This window comes from Cornus florida, unplaced genomic scaffold (assembly GCF_030987335.1).
Source record: "Cornus florida cultivar Cherokee Brave unplaced genomic scaffold, ASM3098733v1 CherokeeBrave_3.0.0_Hap2_Chr02, whole genome shotgun sequence".
Taxonomy (NCBI): domain Eukaryota; kingdom Viridiplantae; phylum Streptophyta; class Magnoliopsida; order Cornales; family Cornaceae; genus Cornus; species Cornus florida.
Window position 1 is genome coordinate 16,437,829 of NW_026775572.1, and position 25,632 is coordinate 16,463,460.

Sequence of the window (25,632 nt, forward strand, 5' to 3'; positions counted from 1 at the left end):
TACAAGCCTAAAATATTTGATCCATTTGGTCTAGTGGATATATGTTATAATCAGTAGGCCAGGAAGATATAATTCCCAGTGGACCTTCATTGTTTGTTTAGTTATAGTGATCTAGCTAATAAGTTATCCAAGATGTATTACAGCATAAAATTATTACACTCTTTAGTATTTTTGTTGGGAGGCATAACCATGTGATAACACATCCCATATGTATTTTGTGGACCAACTGCACTAGTCTCTTCACCACTCATTTTATATTGAGAATTCTGGCCATAGAGCATCTGCTGTGAGGGTCCTCTGTAGGTTGTTGCAAGCAGAGGTAGGGCATGCATCTTTTTTTGTTGCATTCTATGAGCAAATATATTTGTTTCAATTAAACTCCTTTTTTTTTTTTTTTTCTCTAAATATTTCAATTAAACTCAGTTAGCAATTTTTTTTGGTCAAATGGAGATCTGGCAGCAGTTTATGGTTCTCTTCCAGTAACATACAGCCTACAAGTCTGGCCACCAGGCCAATCTAATTTTTGTAATTGCAGTAATCAGGAAAGTCAGAAGAAAGGGAAAGAGGTTTTTTATTTCAAGGAAATAGGGAACTTGGTAAACAAGCATCATTTTCAATAAGAACTGCTAAACCTGTTAAACAAGCACATGCCCAAAATAACATTTTTGTTGACGCATTAGCAATGTTTGATAACATTCTGGTGATGAAATTGGTTCCAGTGACTCTTACTGGGTTTTGCAGGGTCTAGGTTTTAGAATAAGAGACTAACATTGGTTCAGGAAAAAATAAAAATTAAAAAAAATTAAAAAAAAAATTATTGGGTTTTGCATTTTGTGCTGGGGAAATGAATACATGGTGCTTGTCACCCCAATGCATATGATTTCTGTTGTGGAAAAATTATTTTCCTCTGCAGAGTTCAGTAACGGTGATCTATAGCCATAGGTGAGATACATACAAAAGCCTTTGTGCATCTGGCTTACTGGAATTGTGGGAGGAATCGATAAAACATGGGAAGCTTCATCAAGAACACTTGAGGCACAACTGTACAAGTCAATTAAAGATCCATCAGCTGGAAAAAAGGATTAATATCAATCATCCCATACAAAGACAATTAATTGGAAGCTTCTTTCAATATGTGCAAAAGCATGCACTTTCCCAATTCCTTGGTTTCTAACATTTTTAAAGTTCAAACCTTGAAGACATTAGCCAAATTAAACTGAATGTACCATGAATATGTTGGGAATGTCCTTTGGGAGCATTTGTCACATAACAAGCCACAATTCAACCACTGCATTAAGTATCTAAACCTGAAATTCTGGCCAAGCTTATATCATCACCAATTCGACAATTTGTACTTGTGTGTGTCAAGGAGCATTGTAACATGAGAAACTAACTTGTCAAATTTATTTTGTGTTGTGATATACAGTACTGTAGGTCTTTGTGTTTATTGCTGCTAACCAAACAAACATTAGACCCTACTGTATAGTTTTTTTTTTTTTTTTTTTTTATCCAAATTAGGATTTAGGATGTAAATTATAATCAGTGGGCTGCAAACACATACAATTTCAAGCTGACCTCCATTGCTTGTTCTGTTAAGGTGATGGGCCATAACAAGTTGCCCCAAATATATTACAGCACCAAAAATGTCATATTTTATGTATTTTTGTTGGGGGGCACAACCATGTGATGATACCTTCTCATTATAAGAATGCTTGCCCATATAGCATTTGACTATATATATCCTAAGTGCTAACATTACCCACCCATTGTCAAAGCTAGCTTCTCTCTTGTTCAACAAAGTTCTTCAGATCAATTTCAACCAAGTTTTTAAACACCAACTACTTACAGAAATCATGGGTATCCGCTTGCCCATGATTTATGCTAAACAGATTCTCCATCGGGTTCTTTCAACTACAGTGGCTGCAGATGTCCCCAAAGGCCACTTTGCTGTTTATGTTGGAGAAGCCAAGAAGAGGAGATTTGTAGTCCCAATTTCATATTTGAAGCATCCTTCATTCCAAAACTTGCTAAGCCAAGCTGAAGAAGAGTTTGGGTTTGATCATCCAATGGGCAGTCTCACAATCCCATGCAGAGAAGAGGCCTTCGTTAATATCACTTGTAGTCTGAATTGCTGCTGAGCTAGGAGAAAAGTGTCGAAATGTAGCTAAAATGAGACAAACACTCTGACATCATTGACCCTAAGAAACCAATCTCTCCAATTTTGAACTAGGAGATTTGGGTTTTTTTTTTTTTTTTTTTTTTTTTTTTGTAATTTAATGTAGAATTTTATTTCATTTTCTATGTGGAGTAAATTGGGAGTTGAATCTCTTCATGATAATTGAATACCTTGACTTTTTATATTTTATTTATTTTTGTTGATTGAAAAGCTCTTTCATCAAATGTTATAGCAACCAATCCACAGTATCTACAAGATTTGTTGTGCTGTATCACTTTTAGTTAGCAAAAGCCTACTCTTTAATGAGGATTCACTATGCTGTGCTGATCTATGAATCTCTTCATTCCTTGTTCTTTGTCCCTCCCAATCCACCCATCCCTTTAAAGTAATTAACTAAAATCAATTCATTAGTTCTTCAATTTCATTTATTTTTCCCCCTAAAAGATACTGGGCAAGTACTAGGTCCATTTGGCTAACATCTGAAAAATGCTGATTGCACTAGTCAGTATAAATTTGAAGTATCTGCAGTAAATATGAAAGATGTCCTGAATGGTCACTTTTTTCAAATGATTGAAATTGAGTTTGGGTCCATTATTTTTTAGCAGTCAATAAATTTCTCACAAAAACATTTTGTTAAGTTGAAATGCCGGTGTATAGCAAGGAGGACCACTAGAAGGTATTCTTGTGTACTTCAATAAGGTTTTAACTTGAAAATTGATGCAAAATTTTAATTTCTGAAACGCTGTAACTGTATATGACATCATTCCATGCCTCCTGCCCTTATAAGACTTTGGTTTCACGAGTTTTGATCTTTTCTATTACATTTCAATTTTCTTAAGCAACCGCAGAGGGGCTCTAGGTTCTAATTTAATTTCCACATTATTTTAGAACATAAAAATGTACTGACTTAAATTAGAACCCAACTGTAAGCTATCTCACCAGAATGGTAGGGCTTGATGTCTTCAACAAATATACATCTTAGTTAATTCTATCATTCTAAATTCATGATGATCATGAGTTGCAAGGCAACCCCTTGTGATCTTCATGTGCTAACATGTCCCATGAGCCCCATCTAAATGCCTCTTTACCACTCTTTATCATCACCAGTTATCACTTGCAATGAACATTGTCACTAGATCACCTAACTTCTTTAATCCCATGTTCGGTGGTGCTTTAACATACACAGCACCTGTGGCCTTTGTGTTTATTTGATGTATGGACAGTATTGATATAGAATCAGTAGGCCACATTCAATAAAATATTTCCAACTTCATCTCCATTGTTTGTTTTGTCATGGTGATAAGCCATGACAAGGCACTCGGATACGTTACATCATGAAATATTTTCATGTTCCTTCTGCTGTGAGGCATAGCCATGTGATACCTCATGACATATGTCATTGATGGACCACAGTGCACTACTCTCTTAACCACTCAATCCATATGAGAATGCTAGCCTGTATAAACTATATATATGTGTTCCAATCCAACATTAGCCACTCACATCTCAAAGCTTCTCTTATTTAACAAAGTCCTACAGTCAATTACTTGCTACTTCTCCAAGAAAAACATTTGATACAAATTATGGGTGTCCGTTTGCTCAAAATTGTTCGTGCTAAGCAGGTCCTCCACCAGGTTTTCTCAACTCCAGTGGCTAAGGGTGTACCCAAAGGCCACTTGGCTGTTTATGTTGGAGAAACCGAGAAGAAGAGATTTGTAGTACCAGTTTCATACTTGAAGCATCCTTCATTCCAAAACTTGCTAAGCCAGGCTGAAGAAGAGTTTGGATTTGATCATCCAATGGGTGGTCTCACCATCCCATGCAGAGAAGAAACCTTCATTGATCTCACTTGCAATTTGAATTGCTCTTAAACAAGGAGATAAAAGAATGGCTAGCCATTAGGGACAGATATTCTAACACCATTGACCAAAAGAAACCAATTGCTGTAATTTTGAAATAGGAGAATTAGTTCCTTCTTGTAAATTTGATGTAACCTTTGATTTCTATGAAGTAAACTGAGTTGAAATTCTTCGCATTAATTGAGTTGCCCATTTTTTTTTTTTTTTTTTTTTAAGTTTTTTTGTTAGTCAAATAGCTTTTAATACAAATGCTGCTAATCTGTCTACACTTACACACACACACACACACACACACATACACATATATATATTTAGTATCAACAATATGATTATGCATGCTGTTACTGTTGATTATCCAAATCTATAATGTGGATTCACTCTGCCATTTCCATTCTAATTTTGAAGAATTAATTACCTGGTATGCGTGTATAAGATGGTGGGGAATACAAAATACCTTTGGCTAACAACTGAATATTTCTTATCACATCAATCAATATAAATTTTGAAGTATCTGCAGTAAAATGGAGGAAGAATCCCCATATATGGTACACTTATTTCAAATGGTCAAAAGTGAGATTGGTCCATCATTTTTTAACAATCGGTACATTTCACACAATAACATCTGTTAAGTACTTGAGATGTGGGGGGTAGCACTGAGGACCACTGGTAGGTCATGATTAAGACAGAACAATGTATTTTTTCTTGCAAGTTGATGTTTTAGTTTATGACTTGCTATAACTGTAGATCTTTCCATACCCCTCCCCTTAGCCATAACAAGATTATGGATTCGCTATTCTCTTGTTTTTCAATTTACTAGATGATCATGAACAATGGAGGTTTGTCAAGCCTCTTACTGTGGTTTAGAATTGGAAAATGTACTCACTTTGTCCCTATTCAAGTCCATAGTATTTTCTTATGTGAGAGAGAAGATTGCAGAGTTCTAATATATCTTTTCGACAGATACAAACTTCACAACATAATGCTTATAGAATGTTATTATACCACTCATTAGATTTTACACATGCACTAATGGCTGATTGAGGGACACATTACATGGATCATGAAGTTAGCATTTCATTGTTAATCGTCATTAAAATTTGGCTTTTAGCAATTCAAAATGAGTCTAGTTTTATTGTCTATACCAAAACTAATGTTAGTGGTACATGTTCAGGAGGTGAGCTTTAAAATGGTTACTTCATAAATATATCAGTGCCGATTTTATTCATAGACCAGTGTGCAAATTAAGCTAAGATTTAGTTGAGATGAGGACATCCCAATACCCTTTCGCCCTGAAATTATAACTTTTCCCCCACATTTTATATGATTTTCCTGATTAATGCAATTACAAGATTATATAAGATAAAAACAAACCCAAAAACATGCCAAAGTCGAAATAAAATCTATAGAATTAGAAAAAAAGATTTTGACGAAATAATTTATTTGGCTTCGAATATATATTTGTGGACTGACTCATATGTGGAAATATATATAGACTGAAGGCTATGTGGAAAATACTCTGCAATGTGGAATGAGTGGTGAAGAGGGATTTAGATGGTAATTTGTGAAAGACATTAGCACATGAAGGATCACATGGTTTTGTCTTCCAACTCATCCCATCCGATTTTAGGTCCAAGCTTATATGTTCATCGATCAGCAGCTAGCTTCTTAAATCCCATGTTCGGTGGTGCCATAACATACACAGCAGCTGTGACCTTTATGTTTATTTGATCTCAAACCTAACAAGCATACATGGCCTGTATTGATTTATAGTTAGAAGTAGTAGGCCACATTTTTTCAACTTGATCCCCATTGTTTGTTCTGTTATAGTAATAGGCCATGACAAGGCACATACATATCCACTGTTTGTTCTGTGATAGTGATAGGGCATGAGAAGCCACCCACATATTCATTGTCTGTTCTGTTATGGCCCATGAGAAGGCACCCAGATATGTTACATCAAGAGAAATTTTCATGTTCTCTCTGTTGGGAGGCATAACCATGTGATGCCACAACATATGTCCTTAATGGAATACTCTCTTAGTCTTATCTACTCAAACTACTGAGAATGCTGGCGTGTAACATTTACTCTATATATGTGTGTGTGTTGCAACATTAGCTAACCACCCACATCTCAAAGCTTCTTTTGTTTAACAAAATCCTAAGATCAAGTACTTACTACTTCTCCAAGAAAAACTTTTGACACAAAATTATGGGTATCCGCTTGCTCAGAATTGTTCATGCTAAGCAGCTCCTCCAGCAGGTTTTTTCAACTCCATTGATCACTGGGGTACCGAAAGGCCATGTTGCTGTTTATGTTGGAGAAACTTTGAAGAAGAGATTTGTAGTCCCAATTTCATTTTTGAAGCATCCTTCATTTCAAAACTTGCTAAGCCAGGCTGAAGAAGAGTTTGGATTTGATCATCCAATGGGTGGTCTTACCATCCCATGCAGAGAAGAAACATTCATAGATCTCACTTGCAATTTGAATTGCTCTTAAGCAAGGAGAAGAAGGAATAGCTAGCCATTAGAGACCGATATTCTAACACCATTGACCAAAACAAACCAATTGCTTCAATTTTGAATTAGAAGAATTGGTTGTTTGTTGTATATGTGATGCAACATTTAATTTTTTTTGAAGCAAACTGAAATTTGAATCTCTTCGCATCAATTGAGTAGCTTAAATTTTTCTTTCCTTTAGCTCTATTAATACAATTGATGCTAATTTGTCCCTTACCAAAAGCCAAATCTATAATGTGGATTCATTCTGCCATTTCCATTTTGATTTTGAAGAATTATCTACCCAAAAAAAAAAAAATGAATTCCTTTAGCTCTATTAATACAATTGATGCATGCTGTCAATGTTAGTTACCAAAAGCCAAATCTATAATGTATATTCAATCTGCCATTTCCATTTTGATTTTGAAGAATTATCTGCCAAAAAAAAAATAATAATAAAGTATTCAATAATTTATTTGTTATGTATAAGATCAATGTTACTATGTCCCTTTGGCTAACATCTGAAAATTGCTGATGCTGACATCAATCAATATAAATATTGAAGTAGCTGCAGTAAAATGGAAGAAGAATCCCCTAATTCAAATGGTCAAAAGTGAGGTCAGTCCATCATTTTTTAGCACATAATACATTTATCACAATAGCATCTGTTAAGTTGACATGTGGTGGGTAGCATCCAGGATCACTAGTAGGTCACGATTCAGGTGGAAACCCTAATTTTTTTTGCAAGTTGGTGCCTTTGTATATGACTTGCAAGTGAGAATGGCATGATCAGGAAGCTGTAGGGCGTAACAATAATACTAGATGATGATGCACAATGGCGTTTGTCATGCCTCTTATAAGCTGAATAATGGCATGATCATGAAGCCGTAGGGCATGATGTCTTTAACAACACAATTTCTAATCATGGTGAAGAAGCATATTCCCACATGGAAATACCATGTCAACTGTTGTGTTCTTTTGTGGACTCTGAGCTCAAACTGAATTATGCAGCAAAGTGTTTGATAATATGCCCGTGATAAATGTTGTGTCTGGAAATGCACTCTTATTGGGTTATATAGAGGCTAATTTTTAAAAAATTTAGTTTTTTGTATCACTTATTACCTACTAGCACAATGGCTAGGCAGCAGGTGGATGCCACACTGACGTTCACGATATTTATGCCTTTCAATGGAATTCAGTGATCAAAATCTAGAGTGGGACATGTAAAAAATCTTTAACATTTTCATCCATCTTGTTGCGATTTGGCATGGAAGACGACATAACTAAAGATACTTTGCTGAGCTCGGAGGCTTACATATGGGAGAATAGGCTTTATCCGGTTTCATCTTGGTATGTTTCTATGTTGGCCATCTCAGTCTGATGTCAGGTAAGTTTTGTTTTGATGTAGCCACTGCAAAAAATTTCTTCTACTTTGACTTATGGTTCCTGCAATTCATTTTGGCATGATCATTTCTTTTGGAACTACCATTATAGTTAAGAGGGAAAATGTATTGCTTGGACTCTATGATTTTGTGCTATTACTCGTATACATGACTTCATATATGTGTAATGGGTATCACATCATAAGCAACTATTCACTCCCATTCAGTTTAAACATCTTGCTTGCATCTATCTGACCATGCGCATGTCCAATTGTTGCTTTTTTCATGTCATGTTTGTGGATCTGCGCATTGCTGATATACTTTGTAAGTACTTCTCTTGCATTATCATTACAGGCATAAATAGTTTTGAGCATTGGAGGTGCATATTATTTTGTATTTTGCTGTTTATTTTTGCTTGATTTATGAACATATGTTTGGCCCCAGTTGTCTCGAACGTGTCCCTTATCTAAGAATCAATTGGCTTCATTTTCAAATCATCAAGAGATCTTCACCATGCATTTATGATTTCAACAATGTCCCTGATCATTTGGTTTGTTTTCCCACCTGTAAGGCATTATGCATTTTAACAAATATACACTAGGATTTTTTGGTCACCTAACCTTTGATCATTAGTTGGAAGACAGAATCATGTGATCCTTGGTATTTATGTCGCTCACCAGATTTCATCGAGCTCTCCTGACCACTCCCTTTAAAATCCCGAGGATTTCCATATATTCTATCCCTTCTATATATACCTCATATATGATCAAGTTTTTCAACCAGCACAAGGATCCACATTTTATACAATCAAAACTCACCTGTTCTTAAAGCCTTTTCAGGTTTCTTCTCTTTTTTGCAAAGAGCCAATCCATAATAGAGTATGGGTATCCTATTGCCTGGTGTTCTCCAAGCTAAGCAAATTCTCCGCCAATCTCCTCTGACTGCAAGTTCAGCAGCTTCAAATGCTGTAAATGTCCCAAAGTGGTACGTGGCAGTTTATGTTGGAGAGTCTCAGAAGACGCGATTTTTGGTTCCAGTGTCATACTTGAACCAACCTAAATTTCAAGAGCTGCAACATAAGGCTGAAGAAGAGTATGGATTTGATCATCCAATGGGAGGTCTTACAATTCCTTGCCCAGAAGACACCTTCCTAGACATTACCTCTCGCTTCAGTAGTTTATGAGAGTACACAGAGCTTACATGTAAATGAAGAAAAATAATAATAATAAAATAAATAAAATAAAAAAAGCAGATCATCAAAGAAAGTTTGGTAAATTATAGAGCAAATTACATGACCATCCTTTCTTTTTTTCGGAGGAAAAAAAAAAAAAATTCTGGAGGAAGGGAGAGCTCCCTATACAAATGCAACAAAAAGATTACATTCTTTTATTTTAATGTTTATCTCCTTGTTTCTTGCACTCTTCTTAATATCCATTTACTTCCTCTTGTGGTGTAACACCATATGGTTTTCAGAAATGTATGGCTTGATTTTGACATTCGTACTTTGGAGATAGCCTCATATGCATTAATATCTTTTGACAACAGGATTCATGAGTAGTATAGTTGTGATCAGTTGTTCTTTTTTATCTTGGACATTAATTTACTTTATTTTTATATTTTTCTGGTTTGTTTATGGAGGATGATTGAAATTAAAATGGTTATTTGCTTTACACCAAATATAATTTGTGAAATTGTAGGAAGATTGTATATGAATGGTAAGAAATAATCTTTGATAATTGTTCTAATCACCAGAAGTAAAAAATTTCGATTTCTGGATTATCAAATCATTGCAAGAATGACTAAACTCTTCCAAATACGACTCTTACTGAGCAATCATCCTATTCTCTTAATTTATCTTGGATTCTTGCAACATCCGAATTTGATAGATCATGAGAAACATACATAATAAAGTAGTCAAGAGAGACTACTCAAATAGGCATGACAAAGCTTTATTTCTGGTTTGCCCAATTTCATTTACTTTCAAGGTTGGACAATAAATAATGCATGCACATTGCCTTATGGATCAAGTATACTATGAATTGTCATGACTCGATAAGTGACCATTTGGCAATTTATGTTGGAGAGACACGCAAGCGTTGAGTCCCAGGACTTTGCATAGAGTCTACTGTCTACGTGGCCTGAGTAGAGTTGATTTGCATGATGTTTAGGGTTGATTTCTGGAGTCTTCCACATTTGTGGAGTATTGCAGAGAGAGAGAGTTGAAGATTATGTTATATTGGAGAGCTTTTAGAGTGTAAAGAATATTTTAGAAGTACGTATCTCTAATACTTTTTGTATTGTTTACCAATATTTAGAATATATATTAATGTGAGGATTTATAGGGAATAAATAGGTTGTCTATAAATAGCTAGGAATGTGACCCTTTGCTGGAATAACGAACTCGGATTCTCTTTTGGTGATGGATTTTGCTTCTTCTACCCCTATTTCCGTACGTATTCTTCAATACAAATATAATAAAGGTGGGTTTCTTTGTTCACTGTCATTCGAAATTTTGTGTAGGTTTCTTTGTTCACTGTCATCCAAAATTGTGTAATGCAAAAGGGAATATGAAATAGTAAAAGTACGCTATTAACCAGTTCCCGATAGATAAACTCCACTGTAAGTTTGAAGATTGAAGATTGAATCCCATTTCTTAATCTTCCTATCTTTTTGGATCCTTACAAATTCTTTCTCACGATACTTAGTTCTATTGGAAGTTTTACAATTTTTTTTTGTTTTTTAATTGGAGTTGTCTGTTTATCTAGAACCTTATTTATTATATACTATGATATATTAATCCATCTAGTAATTTTATGTACTTTGCTTCTATTCGGTGTGTGTATATATATATATATGGGTACTGTGCATAAAACCTCCCTGAACCATAATCTCTCTCAACAATCCCCTAAACTATTTTTTTGACAGTTAGCCCATGAACTATTAATTTTTTTGCAAAATTCCCTGGAGTGTTACTGTTCCGGTCATGCAATAATGGAGAATCAACCCATCTTTTCAAAAATGACAGTATTACTCTTTAAACAATTAGCCATACGATCTAATGGGTTAACCCGTATTAAATTGGTATCCCTCCACCCGATCAATTGCAACTCTTAAGAATTCTCTCTCTGCAATTCTGCCATTAACATTCAAACAAAAAATCAAGATTCATAATTTTGTCTAATATATAAAAAATCAGCACCCTAATTTGTATACTCCAATACAAACTCCATGAAAGAAACAATCAAATTTAGCACCAAAAAAAAAAAAAAAAAAAAAAAAAATTTGGTCCATACAAGAGAAGAACAGAGATTAAGATAAAGTTGGACATTAGTTAACATTTAGTGCTAACTAAACACTACAAAGCTAGGAGTATATACAGGTAAAGTACAACAAACCCCTCTCTCTCTAAACTATCAGCAATTTCATGAAATCCCTTAAACTAAGAAGTGCCTCCTCAACTATTAAAAATGTAGTGCAATTTAAGGACAAATTCAAAAGTCACTGTTACAACTGTGAAGGTATACTGTTATTAGTTGCTTCAAGACTTAAATATAAATTCCAAAGGAATAGTTTTGGAATTACTCTCGTGCAAGATCGCTTCTTATTGGATGAAGTGAACATTTAGGTCTTAGTGTGTCCTTATATTTTATTATTTCGCAAGTTATTTTTGAAGGGGATAAATACTTTTTGTCCGTAGGTTGTTTCAAAATCCGGAATTGGAGTGTTAAAAGAACACAAAGGAATGAGTCAACTTGCCTCAATAAAGATCGATTCTTTAATCATGTCACATTTAAGAATAATTTGTCAATCCATTAAACGATAAAAACTTGGTTGAGCCCGATAAACCATGCACCTTACTCACTCTAATTGTGCGTGATCCACTTTTTTACAAGTGTGGTGCATCATTTACTGGATGAATCAAGTTTTTCTCCCTTCCAAGTGACTCTGGCACGTCCCATTTGAAACTGACTCTGGCACGTCCCATTTGAAACAGTAATGTTACATTACAGTTTCAAATGGGACATGCCAGAGTCACTTGGATGGGAGAAAAACTTGATTAAAAGAATTCTTATAAGTTATTGTAACGACCCAAAAGATATCAAAATATTAATAATAAAATATAAAAAAAATTTCAGCATGACCTTCGTAGAAAAAATCTCTCTACAACCTGTTGAAAAAAAAAAAAAAATTGCAATGGCCTAACTGAGTCTTAAAAATAACCTATCATGTCCCAACGCACAATACAGATATTATACCACATTTCCAAAATGACTACATACATACAAAAGTCCCGTTCCTCCTTCTCATCTAAACAAGAAACACACTTAGGTTACATCAGGTTATAGTCCATAAAATGTAGTTAGAATTTAAAAATCCATAACTTACAACATTGTACCAATTAAACTAAAGTTTCACAAAATAATTAATATTACATTTACAAAATATTTGAGTTCTAATACAAAAGTTAGCAAAAATAAAATAGATCCCCAAGCTCGTCTAAACTTGTGGTGGATTGTCGTCCGCTATCTCTTTTCCATGTCCTGAAAAAAATGCTAAAAAAATGTTAAAAAAAAAAAAAATGGGGTAAGCATAATGTGATGTTTCCAAATTTCGGCATTTCTTAAATTTTTTCAGAATTTTGTTGATGCAAGGGCATTTTCGTCTTTTCACATGTTGTGTACAGAATTGTGGTTGGGTCTTGTTGCCTTTTTCACATTTTAATTTATGTGAATTATGTGATCATTATGTGGTGGTGTGCACTTGTATGTGTGTGGTGTAGAATTAAATAAAAGGAAAAGGAAAAGGAAAAGGTAAAAGTGGTGGGACCCACCACTACACAAGTAATGGTCTAGAGACCATTTTGCATCTCATTTCTTCTCTCTCCGGTAGCTTTTCTCTCTCTCTCATTTCTCTTCCATTTTCCTTCTCATTTTGGAAGCAACCTTTGAATCAAGATTTCTCTCTCATTTCTTATTGGAATTGAGTGCCGTTTGAGGCAAAACGAAGAGCACGACGAGCTCTACGCATTAGTACCATCAATTTCGGTTTGTGGTCTCCCTTTGGCCTTTGAAATCTTAGACCCATTTTAAGAGTTTTGGCTCACTTTTGAGGTAGGGATATCTTAATCCACTTCCTTCTTATTCCATAGTGAGTTATACTTTTTTGTTGTGCCAAGCATGCTTAATTAGAAGTTTATTGTATCAATGATTATTTTAAATGTTGTCTAGAGAAATCCATGTGTATAAATGTGAGTTGTTTTATGAGAAAAGCATGCTTAAATATATTTTGTTGTATCTTAATGTATGAATGATTACTTTGGAGATGTTGAACATGTTGTATGTTTAATTTTATGGTGTAGAACTTTAAATGCCATAACATTGAAGGTATGGTACATATAGTTACATGCACATACCATTGGGTTTGCATGAAATGGGAGAAATTGTTTCGAAACAAAAAGTGGAATTTTGGGAGAAGAGTTTTTGTGAAATGATTTTGGAAAACCCGGTCGCTGCGGGATTACCAACGGGCCGGAGGTTAATGTAGCCTAGAGGGGACTAGGGAGTCGTCCTAGCGTGGTTGAGCCAGCTGGCCTTATAATGACGCCGTGGGGTTACCAAGGGTCAGGGACACTAGCCAATCCTCCTCTTGTGTCGCAGTGGGGTCACCAAAAGGCGGGCTGTATTAATAGTTTGGAAATGATGTTTTGAGAAATGAAAATAAGGAGTGACCATGGCATGCATTGCATCACATTGCATTGCATTGTTTTTGCTTGGAGTTGAAGTGTATGTTGTTTTATCCTCACATAGCATGATCCTTATTTCCCATTGGCCTATGCTTTATTTGGATTCACAAGGACACAAGATGTGTGTCTTAAGTGTCACCTGCTGAGCTTTATGCTCACCCTACTATTTATATTTTTTTTTTTCAGGTTTTGGAAAAGATCCGGTGGACAACAATCCACCTCAAGCTTGAAAGTTGTTAGAAGACAACTTTTGCTACTTTTGTAATAGGACATTCTCTAGTATATTCATAGATTTTTGGTTATGTAACTATGATGTATAACCCCTTGTAAATGAATTGTAATTAAACGTTGGTTTATAGGATCAAGAGTTGGTGTTTCGTCCATGATTAATGTATGATGTATTTTCGCAGTGTTTTAAACAAGTTGTAGCCATTTTAAAGTTTCATTTAAGCTTCTTTATAACTTCACAAGTGCAGTTTCTGGGAATGTAGGTTTCAGGCTTGGGATCTCTATTTCAGTCGACCGAAATGGGGTTCGGTCGACCGAAACAGATTGGTTGGCTCTCAGGGTCGACCGACCGAAAGCTCCACTTCGGTCGACCGAAATGAGGCAGCTTGGTCATCTTCCGTTCTTTCTTCCGGTGTTTGTTTGGTTCATGTCGGTTTGGATCATAGGGCGTACTGAGAATGTTTTTCAAGGGTTGTAATGGTGTGTTGACCAGAGAAATGTTGTGAGGAGCCTAGGTAACCTCGGGTTCGAGTAAAAACCCGTGTAGCGATCCGGGCCTCCGGGTCAGGGTCGTTACACATAAGCTCAGTAGGAAGTGTCTAAGACACACTTCTTATATCCCCGTAAATTCCACACAAGGAATGGATAAAAGGGATGGGGTTATACCATGGGGAATACATATTCTCAACCACAAAAACAAATATATAGCAAATGCCAACCAATCACAGATTTACTAAAATGTCATGAAGTGTAATGTTATGCATATGTCGCTCCCCATTTCTGAAACAATTCCGTTTCAACAACCAAACCGTTAGTGTAATCCAACTCAAGGCACTTCCAAGGCGTCACGAATGGAGGGTTGACTAACTATCCACGACCACAAGGCACCTCCAAGGCTTCGCATCCGGCCTAGTTTGTTCAACCATACTCCCTTCTAGACCACACTAACAACACGGACCACTAGGCGCCTCCTAGGCGTCTGATTTTCGCAAACTCCTTTAAAAAATATATATTTTTCTCAAAAATAAATTCATTTATTTTAAAACATTTTTCCCCATATTTCTTCCCTAATGGATGCATGAATGCTTCATCCTTCATTTCATCAATTCAACCATAAAGTTCCCACATACTTTTTCAAATAAATTAATAAATTACTAAAAATACACAACTCATATTCTCATCCCACATTATGATAGCAATTTAAATATACAATTCACAAATTTATTTCCATAATTATAATATAAATTTTCATAGCAATTGAAATTATGAAAACAAACCAACACTAAGCATACTTCTTTACAAGTTAAAAATCATCATACTAATAAGCCCAATTAACACATAACACACATTTATCACCATCAATATAAATAACCCTAGCAAACATAATCACAAAAAATTAAAATTAAGCATGTTTAAAGTCAAATTAAAGGGGAAAATTCACAAGAAATCCAAGAATTAGTAGATTAGAGCACCCCTACCTCAAACGAGAGAAAAAGTCCCAATTTGAGCCCTAAACTCGAAATCCCTAGAGAGCACTAAAGCTATAATTGCTGGTACTCACGTGTAGATCTCGCCGTGCTCTCCGACTTTACTTCACAAGGTTTTACCAAATTCCAATTAGTGAGAGTGAGATCAAAGCTTGAAATTGCAAACAAAAAAAAAAAAAAAAAAAAAAAAAAAAAAAAAAAAAAAAAAAAAAGGGAATTGCCGAGAAGAGACTGGACGCAGCAGAGAGAGAGAAAAAAAAAAAATGAGTCTGTGTAATGACTCTTAAGTCATTTATATTGACTTAAAATTCATGCGGGCCCCACAGGTATATAAATATTTATTTAACTTTAACATTTATATATATATATAAACATTACATTCTCCCCAACTTTAAAAGATTTCGTCCCCAAAATCAAGTCATACCTGAGGGAGAAAACAACTCTGGATACTTGAAGCGAACCTCTTGTTCGAGCTCCCAAGTAGCCTCCTCAACTCCGTGATGCCTCCAAAGAATCTTTACCAACAGTATCGTCTTTTTCCTCAATATCTTCTGCTGTGTGTCAAGGATCTGAACTGGTCCCTCTTCGTAGGAAACATTCTAGTCAATGTCAACATCAACCCAACTAAAAAATGTGAGACAGATCCGGCTCGTACTTTCGTAGCATCGATACATGAAAGACATTATGAACCCTATCCATTTGTGGTGGCAATGCTAGTCTGTAGGCAACCTCTCCTACACAGTCCAAGTTCTCAAAAGGTCCAATGAATCGTAGCGACAACTTGCCACTCTTCCCGAACCTCATCAACCCCTTCCGTGGAGAAACCCGAAGAAAAACGTGGTCTCCCACCTCAAAGGATAGCGGTCGTCTCCGCCTATCTGCATAACTCTTCTGTCGACTCTGAGCTGTAAGCAGTCTCTGCCTGATCAACTTAATTTTCTCGGTAGTCTCGAGTACAAAGTCGGGTCCTAAGGCAATTGTCTCGCCCACCTCAGTCCAACAGACATAAGACCTATAAAGTCTACTATACAACGCCTTAAATGGAGCCATCTGAATACTCGCCTGATAACTGTTATTGTAGGCAAACTCAATAAGTGGAAGGTGATCCTCCCAACTACTACCCAAGTCAAGTACATAAGCCCGAAGCATATCCTCCAAGATCTGGATGGTACGCTTTGACTAGTTGTCCGTCTGTGGATAGAATGCCGTACTAAAGTGCAATGCTAAGCCAAACGCTGCTTAAAGTCCTTCCAAGAACTTCGAGGTGAACTTAACATCCCTGTCTGAAATAATAGCCACTAGAACTCCATGCAATCTTACAATTTCTTTCACATAAAGTATACCAAGTGCCTCTGCATCATCTGTTGCCTTAATAGGAAAGAAGTGAGCCGTCTTGGTCAATTTATCAATAATGACCCATACAGCTTCATTTCCCCTCCATGACCTAGGAAGACCTGTCACAAAATTCATTACAATCTCCTCCCATTTCCACTGCGCTACCGGTAATGGCTGCAATAAACCAGCTGGTCTCTAGTGCTCGGCCTTCACCTGTTGACAAGTAAGGCACTTAGCCACAAACTATGCAACGTCCTTCTTCATTCCATTCCACCAATATTGATATCTCAGATTGTGATACATTTTGGTACCATCCGAATGAACTACAAAACGGGAAGTGTAAAATTCCCGTAAAACGTCCTCACGACAAACTGTGGGAACAACCAACAAACCCCAGAACCTTAGACCTCCATCTGCATGTAAGGTCTAATTCTTCACGGTCTCGCCACTGGAGATCAAAGTACAAATGGCATCTAAATCCGAATCCTGTCTCTGTGACTCAATCACCGGTCTGACAAAAGTGGGTTGAGCCACGAGACTAAACAAGAATACTGACTCACTGTCATCATCATCATCATCAAAACAATACAATCCCATTTCAGCCAAATCTTCAAGCATTTTCCACTTCCGAATGGCTAAACTAGCTAAAGTCCCACGAGATTTTCGGCTTAAAACATCAGCTACCACATTTATCTTACCTGGATGATACTGCACATCAACGTTGTAGTCTTCTAAGAATTCAACCAATCGCCTCTGTCTGTTGTTCAAGTCCTTTTGGTAAAAAAGGTACTTGAGACTCTTGTGGTCCAAGAACACCTCAAATTTCTCACCATATAAATAGTGTCTCCAACACTTCAAGGCAAAAACGACTGCCAATAGCTCCAAGTCATGAGTGGGGTAGTTATGTTCATGAGTCTTCAATTATCGAGACCCATAAGCCACTAATCTACCATCCTGCATCAATACACAACCCAAACCATCACGTGAGGCGTCATAATAGATCACATAACTTATGCCACGCTCGGGTATCACCAACACTGGAGCCGTAGTCAACCTTGTTTTCAACTCTTGAAAGGATGACTCACAGGCCTCATTCCATGCAAACTTGATCCCTTTCTGGGTCAATCTGGTCATAGGAGCTGCCAAACGGGAAAAATCCTTCACAAATCTCCGATAATAACCTGCTAGGCCAAGGAAACTCCGGATCTCCAAGACATTCTTGGGTTGTTCCCAATTCAACTCCACCTTCCGAGACAACATGTCCCAAAAACTTCACCTCTTGTAGCCAAAACTTACACTTTTCATATTTGGCATACAAACGATGCTCCCGTAGAATTTGCAACACTACACTCAAATGGACCTCATGCTCCTCCCGAGTCCGTGAATACATGAGAATGTTATCCATAAAAACTACCATAAACTGATCCAAGTAATCGTGGAAGACACGGTTCATTAAATCCATGAATGTCGTTGGAGCGTTAGTCATACCAAAGGGCATGACAAGAAACTCATAGTGTCCATACCGCGTACGGAAAGCGGTCTTTGGAACATCCTCTTCTCTAACCCGCAACTGATAATAACCTGACCTCAAGTCAATCTTCGAAAAACAACTGGCTCCTCTCAACTGATCAAATAAATCATCTATCCTTGGTAAATGATACTTGTTCTTGATGGTGGCATAATTTAACTTCAGGTAATCAATACACAACCTCAAAGAACCATTTTTCTTCTTAGCGAACAAAACCAATGCACCCCAGGTGACACACTCGGTCGGATGAAGCCTTTCAGTCTCAAATCATCAAGTTGCTTCTTCAATTCTTCTAATTCAATCGGAGCCATACGATACGGTGCCATAAAGATTGGTGCGGTACCAGACATCAAATCAATAGCAAATTCCACCTCTCGGTATGGAAGCAACTCAGTCAAGTTCTCCGGAAACACATCTAGAAAGTCACGCACAACCACTGGATAATCAACCCCACAAAACTCAACATCATCATCGGCGAAAAGGCTAGCCAAGAAGAACGTCTGCCGATCCCCGTCCCCTAACACCATAGAATGAATGAGTGAGAGGATCACACCGATCTCCCATAAAACAGAAACAATCCCCATCCGGGGTACACACTAAAACTCTACCTCTGAAACAATCAATGACAGCTCTGAAGGACAACAACCAGTCCATCCCAAGAATAACGTCAAATCCTGTCATCTCGAGAAGGATGAAATCGAACTCCAGTACCCGTCCGGCAATAGTAATGGAACAACCCCGACAAACTCTACCAAGAGTGACCGAATCCCCAATAGGCGTATTGACTGAATCCCCAATAGGCGTGTCAACACAAAGTGGTATATCTAATTGACTGACCTCCAACCCTAATGCCCGTGCAAATGATGAAGCAATGAATGAATAGGAAGCACCAGAATCAAACAACATACTAGCCCAAGAATGGGACACAAGAAACATACCTTTGACAACTGAAGGACTAGATGGTGGCTTAACTAGAGTGAGTGCAAACACCTGACCCTGAGTCCTCTGCCCCTGAGAACCACATGCCTGATAACCAGACTACTGAGTGGGTGCACTCGAAGAAGCTCCCCTACCCGGTCGAGAACTTTGGGCTGACATGGCTGACTGAGATGGCTGAGGTGGTGGTGGTGGTGGTGGTCGAAACCCTAACTGAACTGTGGCAGACTGCATCTGCCTCTGCTGCAAACCTCTACCTCTACCCAAACCACTACCCCGCTGTGGACAATCTTTCACCCTATAGCCCTACTGGCCACACCCGAAACATCCACCAGACACTATCTGAATTTGAGTACACTGAGACTTGTGATGCCCTAACTGCCCACACTTGAAACAAATCACTTGAGCTACCTGAGCTTGAGTGCATTGGGACTTATAATGCACTGGTTGCCCGCATCTAAAACAAGTAACATTCAATCTAGAAGACCCCATGGACACTGAAGCTATGGGTGTGGATCTGACTGGATGATGTCCCCTGAATCCTGACTGCTCATGTTTCTGCTTCTTACTTGATTGTCCTTCTGAGAAAGCACTCATACCCCTGTTGTGTTTGTAGGATTTCCTGATAGCCTTATTGTCCTTGCTTTCAGCCTTAACTACTAAGGCTTTTCGCACTATTTTTGTATACTCTGTCGGTTCTGAAGCAGCTATAATTGGCCTGATGGTAAGATCAAGGCCATCAACAAATTTCTCTATCTTTCCTTCCTCATAATTAGCAATCCCCAGTGCAAATCTCAAAAGCGATGTAAACTTGTTTTCATACTCTGTAACTATCATATTTCCTTGCTTCAACCCATCAAACTCTTTCTTTAGTTCCCTCCGCTTAGGCGCCGGAAAGTACTTCTCATAGTACAACTTCTTGAATGTATCATAAGTCATTGTGTCCAGATTATGGGTGTGAGAAACAGTCTTCCACCATATCTCAGCATCACCAACAAAATTGTAAGTCGCCAATATAATCTTCAACTTGCCGTTGCCAAATTCATGGCATTAATATGTTTATCCACCCTATCCATGAAACTATCCGCAATAAGCGGATCTGGGCCGCCCTCAAGCAGAGTTGGCATCAATTTCACAAACTTTGCAATGTGATAAAGAGTATCATCTAACTCATTTGTCCCCTTCTTGGTGGGACCAAATCATGCAACAAGATATCTTCATCAACTTACTCCTGATCCCTTTCCACGGGATTGGAGCTAAAACTTTCCCCGAGATCCCTTCGTGGTGGCATGATGCTATAAGAAAAATGAAACGGATCAATTACGATGACACTAAAATACGCACGAGAACGGAGTCCTCACACCCGTTCGATATAAAATTATGGGTATCCGCTTGCTCAAAATTGTTCATGCTAAGCGGATCCTCCAGCAGGTTTTTTCGACTCCAATGGCTAAGGATGTATCCAAAGGCCATCTTGCTGTTTACGTTGGAGAAACCGAGAAGAAGAGATTTGTTGTCCCAATTTCATTTTTGAAGCATCCTTCATTTCAAAACTTGCTAAGCCATGCTGAAGAGGAGTTTGGATTTGATCATCCAATGGGTGGTCTCACCATCCCATGCAGAGAAGAAATCTTCATTGATCTCACTTGCAATTTGAATTGCTCTTAAGCAAGGAGATGAAGGAATGACTAGCCAATACAGACAGATATTCTTACACCATTGACCAAAAGAAATCAATTGCTTCAATTTTGAAATAGAAGAGAACTGGTTATTTCTTGTATATGTAATGTAACCTTTGATTATTATGAAGTAAACTGAGAGTTGAATCTCTTCGCATCAATTGAGTAGCTTAAACTTTTCTTATCTGTAGTCCAAATGCGGCTAATCTGACCCTTACATAGATATTTAGTATCAACAATATGATTATGCATGTTAATTACCAAAAGCCAAATCTATAATTCGGAGTCACTCTGCATACCTTTTAAATTTTGAAGAATTACTTACCAAAAAAAAATTTGTATTCAATAATTTATGTTTACCTGGTAGATAAAATTTTGAAGTATCTGCAGTAAAATGCAAGAAGAATCCCCTATGTTACACTTATTTCAAATGGTCAAAAGTGAATATCGGCCTGTCATTTTTTAACTGCTGGTACATTTCTCACAATAATCTCTGTTAAGTACTTGAAATGTGATGGGTACCATTGAGGACCACTAGTAGGTCATGATTCAGATGGAACAATCTATTTTTTCTTGCAAGATAATGTTTTGGTTTCTTGCTATAGTAAGATTTTTTGGATTTCGGCTATTCTTTTCCATTTAATGTTGGCGGAGTTTGGCATGCTCTTGTAAGCTTTCATGGAAACTTACTTTCTAAATCTCCTTACTGGTTTAGAATTGAATTTATACTCTGGATTTTATTCAGGTTCATAGTTGTTCTTATGTGAGAGAAATGATTGCAGAGGATTTATGTATCTCCTCAACTGATACAAACTTCACCACATAATGCTTATATTATGTTATCATACATAGAGAAAATAGTAGAATTTGCATGTCCCTTGGTCCATGGGTTTTCTACTAAAGGAGGCTATCTACTATCCTCATATCTCTTTAAATTTAATGGGATCCTCTGTAGGCTATTGTACCAGAAGCCGTAGGGCATCATGTCTTTCAACAAATACACATTCTAGTCTCTATAATTCTAAATTTCTGATGAGTTGGAAGACACCCTCGCGTGATCTTCAGGTGCTAATATGTCCCGTGAACCCCATATAACTTCTTAAATCCCCTGTTCGGTGGTGCAATAACAAACACAACAATTATGACTTTTTTTTTTTTTTTTTTTTTTTTTTTTAATCTCAAACCTAACCAGCATACCAGCATTGTATTGATATATAGTTATAATCAGTAGGCCATATTCACTAACAAATTTTCAACTTGATCTCAATTGTTTGTTCTGTTTTAGTGATAGGGTCATGACAAATTTTCATGTTCTATCTGTTGGGAGGCATAACCCTGTGATACTTCGAGACTTGTGTCTTTAATGGACCACAGTGCTCTGCTCTCTTGACCACTCACTCCATATGAGAATGCTGGACCATGAAACATTTGCTCTATATATTTGTGTGTGTTCCAACTTTATCTATCCACATCTCAAAGCTTCTCTTGTTTGTATAACAAAGTCTTAAAAGATCAATTACTAGCAACTTTTCCAAGAAAACCATTTGATAGAGATATGGGTATCCGTTTGCTCAGAATTGTTCGTGCTAAGCAGATCCTCCAGCAGGTTTTTTCAACTCCAGTGGCTACGGGTGTACCCAAAGGCCACTTTGCTGTGTTCATTTTTTTTTTTTTTTTTTTTTTTTTTTGATAAATAAAGGCCACTTTGCTGTTAATGTTGGAGAAACAGAGAAGAAGAGATTTGTAGTACCAATTGCATATTTGAAGCATCCTTCATTCCAAAACTTGCTGAGCCATGCTGAAGAAGAGTTTGGATTTGATCATCCAATGGGTGGTCTCACCATCCCATGTAGATTAGAAGCCTTCATTGATCTCACTCGCAATATTACTTGTTCTTAAGGAAGGAGAAAAAGGCATGGCAAGCCCATATGAAACAGAATTCTAACACTTTTTGACCCTAAGAAACTAATTGCTCCAATTTTGAACTAGGAGAATTGGTAAAATCAATGTTACTTTTTTTTTCTTTTTTATTTTTATTTTTATTTTTTTTATATGCAGTAAATTGAGAGTTTAATCTCTTTACACCATTGAATAGCTTAACCTTTTTTCCTTTTTTTTTTTTTGAAGTTTTTTTTGTCTTCTGTTAGTGAAATAGCTCTCTCAATACCAATTCTCAATTGTAATTTCCTAATGCGAAATTAAAAAGTACCCCAATTTGTACTCTTGCACATATTATATTGACATGTTCTCAACTCGAGCCTTAACTTATCTGAGTACAAACGGTCAAAACCAAGATAATAACTGAAGTTACGATTCCGCCCCTTATTTTTCAAATTTGTGACTAACACCAAACTTACCTCGAATGTCTCACTAACTCTTCTCAATGAGTCAACAGTCGTAAATCTTCCTAAGCTTCATCCCATCCTCAAATTGCACGATCCTTGAAATGGTGTCCAATTTAATCAAAATGGGTTGTGTCTTTTAAGCACTCCAAAGCTACTCCTTTTATCATAATTATATATTAATGGTGTTCTTCAACATCCACATCAGCTCTTTAGCAGCACAATTTTTTTTATTAAAATAGCTAAACTTTGTGAACAAGCAAATACCCAAATGGAAATAGAATGAATACTGCACTCGAACTGAATAATGCACCAGAAGTGTTTGATAATATGACTCTGATGATTTTATCCGGCTTATTGGGATTAGGTGTGGAAGGTGATATGCCTAAAGATACTTTGTTGAGCTCAGAGGTTTACCTATGGGAGAAGAGGCTTATTAGAGAGACGAATGGATGTACAAAGACTAGTTAATGCATCATCAAAAGCAAACTGATGTCAGGTAAGTTCTGATGTAGCCACTGCAAAAATGTCTTCTACTTAGGCTTATGGTTCCTGCAATTCATTTTGTCATGATCATTTCTTACGAAATGTTAATAAAATGTAAACTACAATTATATTTAAGAGGGATAATGTATTGCTTGAACTCAATGATTTTGTGCTATACATGACTTCATATGTGAAATGGGTATCACATCATAAGCAACTCTTCAGTCCCACTCAGGTTAAATGCCTTGCTTGCTTCTATCTGACCAGGCACATGTCCTATTGTTGTTTTTTTATATGTCATGTTTGTGGAACTTCGCATTACGTATATACTTTTAAGTACCTTCTCTTGCATTATAATTACAAGGCATAAATAGTTTTGAGCATTGGAGGTGCATATTATTTTGTATCTTGCTGTTTATTTTTGCTTGATTTATATTCGGCCCCAGTTGTCTCGAACTTGACCCTTATCTAAGAATCAATTGGCTCTATTTTCATATCATCAAGACATCTTCACCATGCATTTGTTGTTTCAACCATGTCCCTCATTTGGTTTGTGTTGTTTTCCCAGCTGTAGGGCATGATGCATTTTAACAGATGTACACTATGATTTTCTGGTCCCCTAATCTTTGGTCATTAGTTGGAAGACAGAATCATGTGATCCTTCATAGTTATGTTGCTCACCAGACTTCATCAAGCTCTCCTGACCACTCACTTTAAATTCTTGAGGATTTCCATATATTCTATCCCCTCTATATATACCTCATATATGATCAAGTTTTTCAACCAGCACAAGGATCCACATTTCTCTACAATCAAAACTCACCTGTTCTTATAGCCTTTTAAGCTTTCTTCTCCTTTTTGCAAAGAGCCAATCCATAAGAGAGTATGGGTATCCGATTGCCTGGTGTTCTCCAAGCTAAGCAAATTCTCCGCCAATCTCTTCTGACTGCAAGTCCAGCAGCTGTAAATGTCCCAAAGGGATACTTGGCAGTTTATGTTGGGGAGTCTCAGAAGAGGAGATATATGGTTCCAGTATCATATTTGAACCAACCTAAATTTCAAGAGCTGCTACATAAGGCTGAAGAAGAGTATGGATTTGACCATCCAATGGGTGGTCTTACAATTCCTTGTGAAGAAGACACCTTCCTAAACATTACCTCTCATTTGACTAGTTTATGAGAGCTTACATGAAAAGCAGCAAAAAAAACCGATCATCAAGAAAAGTTTTGTAAATTACAGAGAAAATTACATGTATATCCTTTCTTTTTTCCTTTTTTGGCAAAAAAATTCCTGAAGGAAGCCAAAACTCCCCGTACCATAAATTATGCAACAAAAATATTACATTCTTTTATCTAAATTTTTATCTTCTTGTTCCTTGCATTCTTGCTAAGATCCATATATTGTCTTCCTCTTGTGATGGTTTCCAGAAATGTATGGCTTGGTTATAACATTCATGCTTTGGAGATAGCCTCGTATGCATTAACAGCTTTTGATAACAGCATTCATGAGTGAGCCTATATAGTTGTGATAAGTTGCTTTTTTTAATTTTGCATATTAATTTCTTTTATTTTAATATATTTTTCTGGTTTGTTTATGAAGAATGATTGCAATCAAAATGGTTATTTGCTTCACTGATTGCAATTTTAAATGATTATTTACTTTACACTAAATATAATTTGTGCAATTGTCAGCGTGACCATGAATAGTAAGAAATATGTTAAGAAATCATTGAAAGTTAGCATTGCTGGACATTTGTAAAAATTATCTCAAAACAGAACATTAATTTTGTTTCAAATCAGTATAAACTGTCTTCCATTTGTGAGTTTACGGTTCTCATTAGCACCTTGATTGTAAGGGTTGTCAAACTGAACATTAATTTTGTTTCCTTATTCCATTTTTCCTAAGCCAATCTCACTTTAGGCTCTCCCTAACTTTACAACATATTATATAGTAAG

General features: G+C 36.7%; 4 protein-coding genes across 4 annotated transcripts; all 4 read left to right on the forward strand.

Annotated features, from left to right (window-relative positions):
• The first annotated feature begins 1,674 nt into the window (after window positions 1-1,674).
• LOC132293910 (auxin-responsive protein SAUR21-like) lies at window positions 1,675-2,471 on the forward strand. The gene has a single exon (XM_059791563.1). The coding sequence runs from the start codon at window positions 1,854-1,856 to the stop codon at window positions 2,136-2,138; it is 285 nt and encodes a 94-aa protein (XP_059647546.1). The 5' UTR covers window positions 1,675-1,853; the 3' UTR covers window positions 2,139-2,471.
• Window positions 2,472-3,661: 1,190 nt separating this feature from the next.
• On the forward strand, window positions 3,662-4,215 carry LOC132293912 (auxin-responsive protein SAUR21-like). Its single transcript, XM_059791566.1, has one exon. The coding sequence runs from the start codon at window positions 3,760-3,762 to the stop codon at window positions 4,045-4,047; it is 288 nt and encodes a 95-aa protein (XP_059647549.1). The 5' UTR covers window positions 3,662-3,759; the 3' UTR covers window positions 4,048-4,215.
• Window positions 4,216-8,687: 4,472 nt separating this feature from the next.
• On the forward strand, window positions 8,688-20,850 carry LOC132293911 (uncharacterized). The gene is made up of 2 exons (XM_059791564.1): window positions 8,688-9,085; window positions 20,525-20,850. The coding sequence occupies exons 1-2, from the start codon at window positions 8,794-8,796 to the stop codon at window positions 20,836-20,838; spliced, it is 606 nt and encodes a 201-aa protein (XP_059647547.1). The 5' UTR covers window positions 8,688-8,793; the 3' UTR covers window positions 20,839-20,850.
• Window positions 20,851-24,156: 3,306 nt separating this feature from the next.
• LOC132293916 (auxin-responsive protein SAUR21-like) lies at window positions 24,157-25,057 on the forward strand. The gene has a single exon (XM_059791571.1). The coding sequence runs from the start codon at window positions 24,563-24,565 to the stop codon at window positions 24,854-24,856; it is 294 nt and encodes a 97-aa protein (XP_059647554.1). The 5' UTR covers window positions 24,157-24,562; the 3' UTR covers window positions 24,857-25,057.
• The last annotated feature ends 575 nt before the right edge of the window (window positions 25,058-25,632 follow it).

Bases quoted from the DNA above. Each gene is read 5' to 3' on its own strand.
- LOC132293910 (XM_059791563.1), top strand. From the start codon at position 1,854: ATGGGTATCCGCTTGCCCATGATTTATGCTAAACAGATTCTCCATCGG.
- LOC132293912 (XM_059791566.1), top strand. From the start codon at position 3,760: ATGGGTGTCCGTTTGCTCAAAATTGTTCGTGCTAAGCAGGTCCTCCAC.
- LOC132293911 (XM_059791564.1), top strand. From the start codon at position 8,794: ATGGGTATCCTATTGCCTGGTGTTCTCCAAGCTAAGCAAATTCTCCGC. The intron at 9,086-20,524 runs GTAGTTTATGAG...ACGAGAACGGAG, and splicing joins AGACATTACCTCTCGCTTCA to TCCTCACACCCGTTCGATAT.
- LOC132293916 (XM_059791571.1), top strand. From the start codon at position 24,563: ATGGGTATCCGATTGCCTGGTGTTCTCCAAGCTAAGCAAATTCTCCGC.